This window comes from Dendrobates tinctorius, unplaced genomic scaffold (genome assembly GCF_039654945.1).
Source record: "Dendrobates tinctorius isolate UK_male_01 unplaced genomic scaffold, ASM3965494v1 ptg000059l, whole genome shotgun sequence".
Lineage (NCBI taxonomy): Eukaryota > Metazoa > Chordata > Amphibia > Anura > Dendrobatidae > Dendrobates > Dendrobates tinctorius.
This window is the reverse complement of record NW_027361727.1, coordinates 5,997,735-6,010,294: the sequence shown is the minus strand read 5'-3', so window position 1 is coordinate 6,010,294 and position 12,560 is coordinate 5,997,735. Positions and strand designations below refer to the sequence as shown.

The 12,560-nt window shown below is 40.2% G+C and overlaps 1 protein-coding gene across 3 annotated transcripts in view; it reads left to right on the top strand.

The window, feature by feature from the left end:
• TEAD1 (TEA domain transcription factor 1) overlaps window positions 1-12,560 on the top strand; it is a 268,582-nt gene that overhangs the window by 90,268 nt on the left and 165,754 nt on the right. For all 3 annotated transcript variants that reach the window (XM_073578361.1, XM_073578358.1, XM_073578359.1), the window contains exon 3: window positions 11,120-11,374. In XM_073578361.1, coding sequence (XP_073434462.1) covers window positions 11,227-11,374 — 148 coding nt within the window. In that variant the 5' untranslated portion in view covers window positions 11,120-11,226. The remainder of the gene's footprint in view (window positions 1-11,119; window positions 11,375-12,560) is intronic.

Genomic DNA, 12,560 nt, shown 5'->3' with positions numbered 1-12,560 from the left:
TGTTGTGCTCCCGTGACAGACAGTTTCACCTTGCCCACTGCCTCTGCATTTACCATCAGCATCATGTCCACTTCCCTGTCCCTTACCCATGCGCCTTGCCCATTTTATATTACTTATGAAATATCCCGGTAAAACAAACGTTGTAGTAATACAATATTAGGAAAATTTGCCCACTTCAGATTGACGACTTAGACTGCAGTATCAATATAACGATGCTATTTGTAGCCAAACTTTTTTTGTGTGTTTTCAGGCTCAATGTAGCACGAAAAGTGACGTATAAAATTTCACTGCAGGAAAAAAAATTGCAGTATTACTATTGCAAGAAAATTTGCACACCTCAGATGGACTGGTTACACTGCAGGAGCAATACTGTATAACGATGCTATTGAGATCCAACCAAGTCTGGCTGTATACTTCTGATGCACAACTGCTGCAGTAAAAATTTTGAACAATTTGCAGGATTAAGAGCAAAAAGAAAATTATTAACCCTGAAAGGGGTTTTGGTGTGATTTGCAGGCTGCAGCATAAAGTACGTGCAATTCATCCTATACTGTCCTACACTATCCCTTCAGCACACTCTTCCTAACAGCTGTTAACATTAGTATTACTTTTGATTATAATTAGCCCTATGAAGGGTTGATGTTCATAAAATAAATGTTACTGTGATTGAATCCCTGGCGAATACGCAATTACAATTCTATCCCTCTTTCACCAGCACCTCTCCCTGCTCTTGCTTGTTTCCCGGGTACAGTGTGATGGGTCTTGTATTGAACTGATGATGCTGTTCGGGCATCCAATCACAGTAATGCCACAACCAAGATGGCTATGGCATTAGTGTCTAGCAGGCAATCCCCACATGTTTATTGGCTGTCTAAAATGCGCCAAACGTGGGGTGGGAACTCGAGCTCCTGCTTGAGTATTCAAAAGAAATATTCGCAGTGTAACGAGCATAATAAGCACACTGATGCTCAGGCGAGTTACGAGTGGTGACGAGTACACTCGCTCATCATTAGTCCCCAACCTTCCCTATATGGCGAGCCAAATTCAGCTCTGAGAGAGGGTTGTGAGCTACATCCAGACCACCAGCTTCCTTTCTCTACCTCAACTTTGGAGTAGTTACATTCTGCTTCTACCCACCTCAAGTAGCGACACCGAAAGACCTCGTTAACGGCATGTTGACAGCCAAAGTTTCCGCATCACACCAAGACCTTGTGCTGCCCTCCCTTGCAGGCAGCAAACTTACATCCAGGGGTTACCGCCTTTCCAATTTTGTATCTTTGCATCAACCACTTCCATGACATTGTCACATCAAGCTTCAAACACCTCTGACTGTCAGTATAACTCAGTCTCCCGATTACTATAATTTATCTCGAAGCCCACCAAGGTCAGTGTGTGTGTGTGGGACTACTCAGAAAAGTCACCATCTAGGGTCCCGCTCGTCATAGCTGTTTGATAAACGTGCTAATGCACTAAGCTGGCAGACAGCCGAACGCCACAAATTATAGGTTGGAGTCCTTTTGGTGTAGATTGTATTGCTTAAGACTGTTGGCTACTTGGTGTATTGCACAAAGATTGGAATTTTGTGCAATTTCTATTTATGTTGGTGGGAATAATGTAACTTTTTATCATGGTGCAGTTTTCCACAATTTGTGACGTAATAGTGCTTCTCACTAAATTAGAATATCATCAGAAAGTTAATGTATTTCAGTTCTTCAATACAGAAAGTGAAACTCATATTGTTATTACAGAGTGATCTATTTCAAGTGTTTATTTCTGTTAATGTTGCTAATTATGGCTTACAGTCAATGAAAACCCAAGTCACTATCTCCGTAAATTAGAATACTTTATAACACTAGCTTGAAAAATGATTTTAAAATCTGAAATGTTGGCCTACTGAAATATATGTTAAATAAATGCACTGAATACTTAGTCGGGGCTCCTTTTGCATCAATTACTGCATCAATGTGGCATGGCATGGAGGCGATCAGCCTGAGGCACTGCTGAGGTGTTATGGACGCCCAGGTTGCTTTAATAGCAGCCTTTAGTTCATCTGCATTGTTGGGTCTGGTGTGTCTCATCTTCCTCTTGACAATACCCCATAGATTCTCTATGCGGTTAAGGTCAGGCGAGTTTGCTGGCCAATCAAGCACAGTGATACTGTTTGTAAACCAGGTATTCGTACTTTTGGCAGTGTGGACAGGTGCTAGATCATTCTGGAGAATGACATTTCCATCTCCAAAAAGTTTGTCGGCAGAGGGAAGCATGAAGTGCTTTAAAATTTCCTGGTATATGGCTGCGCTGACTTTGGTCTTGATAAAACACAGTGGACCTACACTAGCAGATGTCTTGGCTCCCTAAACCATCACTGATCGTGGAAACTTCACACTAGACCTCAAGCAGCTTGGATTTTGTGCCTCTCTACTCTTCCTCCAGACTCTGGGACCTTGATTTCCAAATGAAATGCAAAATTTACTCTCATCTGAAAATAACACCTTGGACCAGTGAGCAACAGTCCAGTTCTTTTTCTCCTTGGCCCAGGTAAGAAGCTTCTGGCTTTGTCTATTGGTCATGAGTGGCTTGACACAAGGAATGCAACACTTGTAGCCCATGTCCTACATACGTCTGTGTGTGGTTCGCTCTTAAAACAATGATTCCATCAGTAGTCCAATTCCTTCTGACTCTCCCCCAAATTTTTGAATGGCCTTTTCTTCATCCTTTCAAGGCTGCAGTTATCCCGGTTGCTTGTGCACTTTTTGTACCACACTTTTCCTTCCACTCCACTTTCCATTAATATGCTTGGCTTCAGCACTCTGAACAGCCGGCTTCTTTAACAATGACCTTTTGTTGCTTACCCTCCTTGTGGAGTGTGTCAGTGACTGCCTTCTGGACATCTGTCAAGTCAGCAGTCTTCCCCATGATTGTGAAGCCTACTGAAACAGACTAAGGGACCTTTCTAAACATTTATAAAGCCTTTTGAAGGTGTTTTTTGTTATTCTAATTTACTGATATAGTGACTTTTGGATTTTTATTGGTTTTAAGCCATAATCATCAACATTAACAGAAATAAACACTTGAAATAGATCACTCTGTTTGTAATGACTCTGTATAAGGAGTTTAACTTTTTGTATTGAACTGAAAATAAATTTTTGGTATTCTAATATAGTTAGAAGCACTTGTATATCTGTAGGTTTTAACCCCTTTCTGACATCAGACGTACTATCCCGTCCATGGGACCCGGGCCCCTATGCCCATGGACGGGATAGCACATCTAGCGCGATCAGCGGCGCTCACGTGGTGAGTACCGCTGATCGCGGCTGGGTGTCAGCTGGTTATCACAGCTGACACCCAGCACAATGTGTCAGGGGCGGTCACGGACCGCCCCCGACATGTTAACCCCTTGCACACCGCGATCAAACACGATCGTGGTGTACCGGGGGTTAAAGGGAAGCATCGGCAAAGAGGGGGCTCCCTCCGTGCTTCCCTGAGCCCCCCACAGCAGCGCAATGTGCAGCGCTGCTGCGGGGGGCTCCATCCCTGCAGGTCCCCGAATCCAAGATGGCGACGGGGACCTTCAGGGGCCTGCAGGGAGCTGGCTTCCTCAGTGCCTGCAAAGCGCAGGCACGAGGAAGCCAAGTGCAGTGCCTGTGACAGATCGCTGGTCTGTCACAGTGATCTGTGATGTGACAGATCAGCGATCTGTCACATGACAGTTATGTCCCCCCTGGGACAATGTAATAAAGTTAAAAAAAAGTGTAAAAATAATTTTTTAAAAATCGCTAAATTTAAAAAAAAAAAAAAAAAATTCCCTAATTCATTTTTGGGAAATAAAAAAAATAATAAAAGTACACATTTGGTATCACCGCGTCCGTAACGACCCGCCTTATAAAACTGTCCCATTAGTTAACCCCTTTAGCGATCCCCTTAAAAAATAAAAATAAAAAACTAAGCAAAAAATGATTTATCATACCGCCGAACAAAAAGTGCAATAACGCGCGATTAAAAAGACGCATATAAATATCCATGGTACTGCTGAAAACCTCATCTCTTCCCGCAAAAAACGATGCTGTATGGCGGCTCATCAGCAAAAAAATAAAAAAGTTATAGCTCGCAGAATAAAGCGATGCAAAAATAATTTTTTTATATAAAATTGTTTTCATTGCATAAAAGCACCAAAACATAAAAAAACTAAATGAGGTATCGCTGTAACCGTACCGACCCGAAGAAGAAAACCGTGTTATCAATTTCACCGCACGCGGAACAGTGTAAACGCACCCCCCAAAGAAATTAATGAAATGCTGGTTTTTGTTCATTCTGCATCCCAAAAATTGGAATAAAAAGCGATCAAAAGATGTCACGTGCCCGAAAATGATACCAATAAAAACGTCAACTCGTCCCTCAAAAAGTAAGACCTCACATGACTCGGTGGGTCAAAATATGGAAAAATTATCTCTCAATATGTGGTGATGCAAAAACTATTTTTACAATAAAAAGCGTCTTTTAGCGTGCGACAGCTGCCAAACATAAAAACCGCCATAAATAGTAAATCAAACCCCCCGTTATCACCCCTTAGTTAGGGAAAAATAATAAAATTAAAAGAAAATGTATTTGTTTCCATTTTCCGGTTAGGGCTGAGATTAGGGTTAGGGGTGTGTTGGGGTTAGGGTTGGAGTTAGAATTGGGGGGTTTCCACTGTTTGGGCACATCAGGTGCTGTCCAAATGCAACATGGAGTCTGATCTGAATTCCAGCCAATTCTGCGTTGAAAAAGTCAAATGGTGCTCCTTCCCTTCCAAGCTCTGCCATGTGCCCAAACAGTGTTTTACCCCCACATATGGGGTATCGGCCTACTCAGGAGAAATTCCAAAACAACTTTTGGGGTCCAATTTCTCCTGTTACCAGTAGGAAAATAAAAAATTGGGGGCAAAAATATCATTTTTGTGGAAAAAAATGATTTTTTTATTTTAACGCCCGGGCGTTATAAACTTCTGTGATGCACTTGGGGGTTCAAAGTGCTCCCCACACATCTAGATAAGTTCCTTAGGAGGTCTAGATTCCAAAATGAGGTCACTTGTGGGGGGTTTCCACTGTTTAGGTACATCAGGGGCTCTCCAAAAGCAACATGACACTCGCAGAACATTCCATCAAAGTCTGCATTCCAAAACGTCACTACTTCCCTTCCGAGTCCTGACGTGTGCCCATACAGTAGTTTTCTCCCACATATGGGGTATCAGCGTACTCAGGACAAATTGGACAACAACTTTTGGGGTCCCATTTCTCCTTGTACCCTTGGGGAAAATAAAAACAAAAAATTGGTGACTAAAAGATCATGTTTGTTGAAAAAATACGATTTTTTTATTTTCACACCCGGGCGTTATAAACTTCTGTGAAGCACTGGTGGGATCAAAGTGCTGACCACACATCTAGATAAGTTCCTTGGGGGGTCTAGTTTCCAAAATGGTGTCATTTGTGGGGGGTTTCCACTGTTTAGGCACATCAGGGGTTTTCCAATCGCGACATGGTGTCCGATCTCAATTCCAGCCAAAAAAGTCAATTGGCGCTGCTTCCCTTCTGAGCTCTGCCATTCGCCCAAATAGTGGTTTACACCCACATATGGGTTATCAGCGTACTCAGGACAAATTTCACAATAACTTTTAGGGTCCTCTTACCCCTGGGAAAATAAAAATTGGTTGTGAAAAAACCTTTTTTTTGGAAAAAATGATTTTTTAATTGTACCGCTGTACGTTATAAACTTCTGTGAAGCCCTTGTGGGTTCAAAGTTCTCACCACAACTAGATAAGTTCCTTGGGGGGGTCTGGTTTCCAAAATGGGGTCACTTGTGGGGGGTTTCCACTGTTTAGGTACATCAGGGGCTCTCCAAACGTGACATGGCGTCTGATCTGAATTCCAGCTAATTTTGCATTGAAAAAGTCAAACGGCGCTCCTTCCCTTCTGAGCTCTGCCATGCGCCGAAACAGTGGTTCCCCCCCCCACATATTGGGTATCAGCGTACTCAGGACAAATTGCACAATAACTTTGGCAGTCCAATTTCTCCTGTTACCCTTGGTAAAATAAAAAAATTTGAACCTGAAGTATTTTTTTTGTGAAAAAAAGTTAAATGTTCATTTTTTTAAAAAATATTCAAAAAATTCCTGTGACGCACATGAAGGGTTAATCAACTTCTTGAATATGGTTTTGAGCACCTTAAGGGGTGCAGTTTTTAGAATGGTGTCACTTTTGGGTATTTTCTATCATTATACTCCTCAAAGTGCCTTCAAATGTGATGTGGTCCGTAAAAATAAAATGGTGTTGCAAAAATGAGAAATCGCTGGTCAACTTTTAACCCTTATAACTTCCTAACAAAAAAAAAATTTTGGTTCCAAAATTGTGCTGATGTAAAGTAAACATGTGGGAAATGTTACTAAGTTTTTTGTGTGCCATATCTCTGTGATTTAAGGGCATAAAAATTGAAAGTTGGAAAATTGCAAAATTTTCGCCAATTTTACGTTTTCTTCACAAATAAATGCAAGTTATTTGAATGAAATTTTAGCACTAATATGAAGTACAATATGTCACGAGAAAACAATGTCAGAATCACTGGGATCCATGGAAGCGTTCCAGAGTTATTACCTCATAAAGGGACAGTGGTCAGAATTGTAAAATTTGGCCCGGTCATGAACGTGCAAACCACCCTTGGGGTGAAGGGGTTAAAGTTTGTTCATTAAGCTTTTCCACTGATGAAGTCCTCCGGTCATCTTATGCCCAAATGCATTTGTCCTTATAACACAGGAACAGAACTTCTCTTCATTTAAACTAATCCCTTGTGATATTTATAGATCTTGAGTCTGTATATCTGTGGTCATTAAAGTAATCTTCAGTACTCAAGGTGTTAATGAGGCCTCTTCAGTCGTGTTGTTAAGCCAGGAAATCAGATGTGTTAATTAAAATACCTATGTCCTATTTACCTGCCGATCATTCTTCGCAGGCTACAGTGTTTCTGCTAATTTGCTAAAATCGTTTTCTGCGGTTCGAGCGTTGGCTAGGAAACGTTATCTCCTGGAGGCTTTTATATCCACTCTCCTCATCCAATCAAGTTACTGTGTAGTGATGCTGCTTTGTATGGCAAGTGGCCTCTCATTGATTTCATGTCTGACAGAACAAATGAATTAACCGTGCTGCTGAAATATTCTGAAAGGGACAACAGGAGCAATGTGACAAAGATTTTGTTGGGGTTTTTATTGGGACAAAGGTAGTTAACTTGTTTGTGATATTGTCACTTAGTAACATATAACTTCTTGCATAGAATCTGATTTAAATTGGGGCCACATGGTGGCTTTGACTGCAACATAGTTTGAACTGACAAAGATCGGTCTGTGCTACTGCTAAATCGGTGATAAAAGAAGAAAAATTGGGTTGCACTGCAACCTTCTAAGTTACTGTGACCTCGGCAATTCACAAGAAATCCAACTGGGTCAGATTTCTTTCTTTTTTTTATAGACTTTTTGCACTGTAGTGTAGCAGCCACATGAAGCAAACTTTGCACAACTGGTGTCATGTCCAATGTCATTGTGTACCCCCAGCCTAATTGTCTTCTTCCTTGGTACATTACAGGTAATGGGACAGCGCCACAGAAGACATTTGAAATCACAACCACAGTAAAAAATAAATAAATAAATAAATAAAAATATTTTGCTGTTTTTGGCAGAAGCATTTTTTCCCTAGGAACTGCTTCTTTTGTAGGGTACATGCTAATCACTTTATGGGTAAAACTTTTCACAAGCTGCACTGCTTTTCTAGCAAATGAATTTTCAACCAATGGTGAACTGCAATTTTAAAAATTAAGTTTTAGATTTTTCTTTTTTTTTAAAGAACCGTTTGCTGTTTTGTGCACACATTCTCTATATCAGAGGTGTGGTTCGTTTACGGCCCCCTTGCAGAATCCCAGGGACCTGAGTACTTGGGCTGGCAGCTGTATTTTGAATGCTGCCGGCCCATTAATTTTTTTCTGGATCTGGGAGCACACACATGCAATGTTCAATGCTGAACGCTGGGCGCATGCAATAAAAAATTGCGTCCTGAAACAAGTGCCAGTGGCATTAGCACACAATTTGTACACCCCCTGAAAGATGGTATAACCAAATGGTCTTTGGCAAAAAAGAAAAAAAAAAAATCCCCATCTCTGCTTGTATCATACAAATCATACAATGAGTTAGATATAGAAAGTTCTCCATGATAGAGTTCTGATTCCCCAATCTCTGGTAGAAAAGAGAGTAGCGTACCGGAGAGTTTCTAAGCCAATCATGTGATCAGGTTAATATGTTAGAAGATTGATGCACGCCGCATATTTGGTTGGTCTCTGGACTCCTCCTGTAAAGCTGAATTTGCTTTTGCAGCTGGAAAGACCTTGGTGTTCTCCTCTCCTTCATGGGACGGCATTTTACACAGGATTTCTGCTTTGTCCGGTATTTACTGCATAGTGGAAAACTTTTGCTGGACACTTGAGCATAGTTTTATACGGTTATGTCCAACAAAGTACACACCCTGTCAGAATGGATGTCAGTTACAGTCCTAGGCTTCATATTTTAGAATCTGTTTACGTCGTTGACGTGAATGGATAAATCGGCATAAATATCTAAATACAGTTTTTCAGTTGTACTGACAAAACAGTCAATGGAAAACATATGATGTGAATTCACTCTCCTGTCATTTTCAGTTGACTTTTCTGTTTTGAGATCGGTGCACGTGCTCAGACTGGTGCTCCTCTAACATTAATAGAGAGGCTCCCAAATATATTTGCTGGTCAATCGTTCCCAGTAACATCAATGTTTTCATCCAGTTGTCTGCAAATGTGTAGAGTACATCTTTAGGCTAGGTTTGTGCTAAAGCATACTTTGCTGGCAGATTATATTTTCTGCAGTGAGAAGACGACCACACACATTAGATGAAAGTTGGCCAAACCCTGCAATTTTGGCAAACATGTCAACAATCTGACATGTATGGAGGTCTACCGACTCTCTCCTGCAGATGATGTTGGAGCAGAGACTGTTCCAGTGAGATGAGAGCTCATCTAAATAGGAGTCGTGACTATCAGCCGAAAATTCGATTTAGCAGTTAACTTTTGTGTATGGCCACTTTTTGCAGATTTGTCACAAAACCTGAAGTTTTTTGATGCCAGCAAAGTGAATGAGAATCCTGAAGTCTCATGCCCACTTTGCTTGTTTGTGACTTGCAGATTTGGTTCTGATTTAAATCGGCAGCATGTCAGTCAGCAATTTTTTTTTTTTTTTTTTGCAGATTTCACTCATAGTAATGAGTGGAGAAAAATCTGCACAAAAAACGCATCTAAAACATATTATATGCTGCTTTTTTCTTGCAAAGAGATGCAGAAATTTCTGCACCAAATGCTTACCGTGTGCACATACCCGAAGTTTTCATGAATGTCCAAACCTGTAGATGTGATTCCCATGATTTTTCTGTTGGATTTTTATTGTAAGATTGCCTTTCACAGACGTGTTTTTTTTTTTTTTTTTTTTTTTTATTATTCTTATTCTGTTACTATATGTTGCCACATTGGAAACAAATTGTATCACCTATGTTTCCAGTGAGTTTGAAATATCTTCTATGTTGCGACTAATGGCATAATGAATAGCATAGTATAAATGTAAAGTATTTGTAAATGTGTTGAGTTGACAGGGTTTTTTTTTCTGTTTCATCTGTAGCATCTGTGAATTAAAGCTGCAAACTGATAAAATGGTTAAAGCAGGTTAAATGCGGTTGCCCTGCTGTCTGTTACATAGCCCATGAAGTATCAGCGTTTGCTCAGTTGGAGGACTTTTGTATTAGAGGCTTATATTTGACCAGCGCTCAGGAGTTTGGAGACCCTCTGCTCTGGGGGCAGCCCCATCTCATTTCACAGCAGACTGCTTCTGTTCATGCTGCTGCTTCATATCTGAACATATGTTACAAGCGCGGCTGGATTGTTGGCTCCTCCGTGATTGTCACTCACAACTGTTGATGTTGCTTTGATCAGTTTAGCCATTTCTAAAGCCATGTCACCTTCAGTGGATTTTTTCGATATTTAAGAAAAATAAGTGTTACATTTTCCCCCCTTCTAATTTTTTCTGTGTTTTTTGTAATTGTCGTTCAGCACATCCTATACGTGTACAGTTTAGGTTTTTATCATTGCATAGGCTTTTCTTTTTCAAGTAAAATTTGTCATTGCGTTTTTTGTTTAATTTTCATAATTTAGAAAACTTCATTATTTCTAACATGATCTACAGAAAAGGATTTGTCTTGTAGGTTACAAAGCACAAATCTGTGCAGTTAATAATGCAAATCACGATATGTTTGTTTATTTTTCTAAATCATATCCATAGGTAACAGAAAAAAAAAATCTGTTGTGCCTTTCCAAAGTGGATTTCTCCCTCTGCAAATGCAATAAAATCCACATCTGACACCTACAGATTTGGCATGAAATTTGACAAAGCAAAATCCTTTGTGGAATCAAATTGCCACCCAGCCAAGTATGGCTGTCATTTATTTTCGGTTTTCTTCTTTTTATGTACTATATATTGTAATCTTTCATGGTCCTGTATTTGGCGTGGTCAGTCGGCAAAAAAAAAACATGAACTGTAGTATATACTGTAATAGATATGTGTTCTGTTTGTGAAAAGGATTTCTGAATGAGGCCTAATCCTCCATCTAATATTCTGGAAATTCTTAAACTCTGAGAATTGTACAACGAAGACACCCTGATAATCAAGAAACCAATGGATTTTTTAATGTGGCTTGTTGATTCTCTGCTGCTTCTTGAAGCTTCTCGCCCCAAAGAATATTGTGAATCTGTCAAAATTTAGTACGTTTTTTCCCATCAATGAATTGTGAAACATTTGCAGAATGCACAAAGGCAGCGACTCTTCAATTTTAACTTTACCCAATTTTTTTTTTTTTTAACTCAAATCCTACAAATTGGCAGGAAAGATAGATGCAGGCTACTGAATGGAAATGTGGGAAGTAGAAAAGCTCTTATTTCTTTGTAAGATTACTGGCTTTCTCTGCTTTCAGATTAACATGAGGGTGATATGCCCACAATGTATTTTAATATCCTGTCCTCTGTGTTCCAGGTTTCTCTTTGTCCAGCGTCCAGGCTTCGGCTTGGAGTACACCATCCGCCACCATTGAGCCCGGTAGTTGGAGCGGCAGCGAAAGTCCTGCCGAAGATATTGAAAGAATGAGCGATTCTGCTGATAAACCCATGGACAATGATGCAGAAGGTGTCTGGAGCCCGGATATTGAGCAGAGCTTTCAGGAAGCGCTCGCTATCTACCCACCATGTGGGAGAAGGAAAATTATACTGTCAGATGAAGGCAAAATGTATGGTAAGTGCCAGCTGCTGTTTACATCATTGCCAGATTTTGTTTGTGTGTGTGCATGTCTGATGGCAAAATGCATTTCAACAAAACATCTTATGCGGAGTACTTAATCAGAATACAGTGAATCATTAAGGATTTTCTCAGGTTATGGGGTCCGGGGGTACGTTAGAGTTATCTTTCTAATTACTAGTCCAAGTAGTTAGCAATTTATCAGATCTAAAGATACTTGAAGCTCAGTGGTCTGATTCTGGCGCATCCAATACTAAACCATACACAGACAAAAATAAAAAAAAAACTTGCTAAAAAGAGAACGCCGTGCTGTATGTGTATATCCACGTGGAATGCATCATAATCTCTGCTTTTGCAATTGTACATACAGATCATAATTTTTTTTCTTTTTCTCTTTTTTCTTTTTTTAAAGATTTAATTGTGAGATGGGGGTGTTAGGTCACTGGCTCTCAAGGTCCGAAGGGATAAATTATCATGCTAGAACTTGGTAATGATAGAAGGCTTACTGGGGACCTGTTGGAAGTAAAACAAACTTTAAATTGCAAAGGTCCTGCTCGACCCAACAATATTCAAGGACTGACAGCACTTTGTCACTTCTAATGACATTAAATGGAGCAAGAGAGACCTCTGTTCTTTCTAGTGGTTAGTCCTAACAGTGGCCAAACGTTTTATCACTGTTCAACTCTGCATAGGTGATTGCCCATCGTGGGGCTGTCCCTATGGGGTTCTCCTGATAGATTGATTCATCCCATCAAAGTTTGGCAGAACGTGCATGCTGATGTGAAAGTAGGCCTCGTTCACAAGCTCTGTGCAGTCTGTAAACTTGCATACAGAATTTCTGTACCCTTTTTTCTGAATTGTGCATACTTTTGCAGGACCGCATTTGCCTTCTGCTGCTCTGTCCGTGCAACTTGTCACAATAGTTCTGTCCATAAAAACTGGAAGACTAAGTTAAATAGTGCAGTGCGTCCCTTTCTAGATTATAGCAGAGCATTGTATAACTGCAGGTCTGAAAAAATACTCAAATCAAGCAAAAACATGACTTTCAGCCAAAGGATTAAACAGTAGAGCGTACCAAAAAAATTGTGATGCTGCAATAGTTACTAGAAAGCTCTCGTAAATATAATACAAAACTGTCCCATGTTTTGTTAGCCTGAGAAGTGTTTACTATCATGGTTGTGAC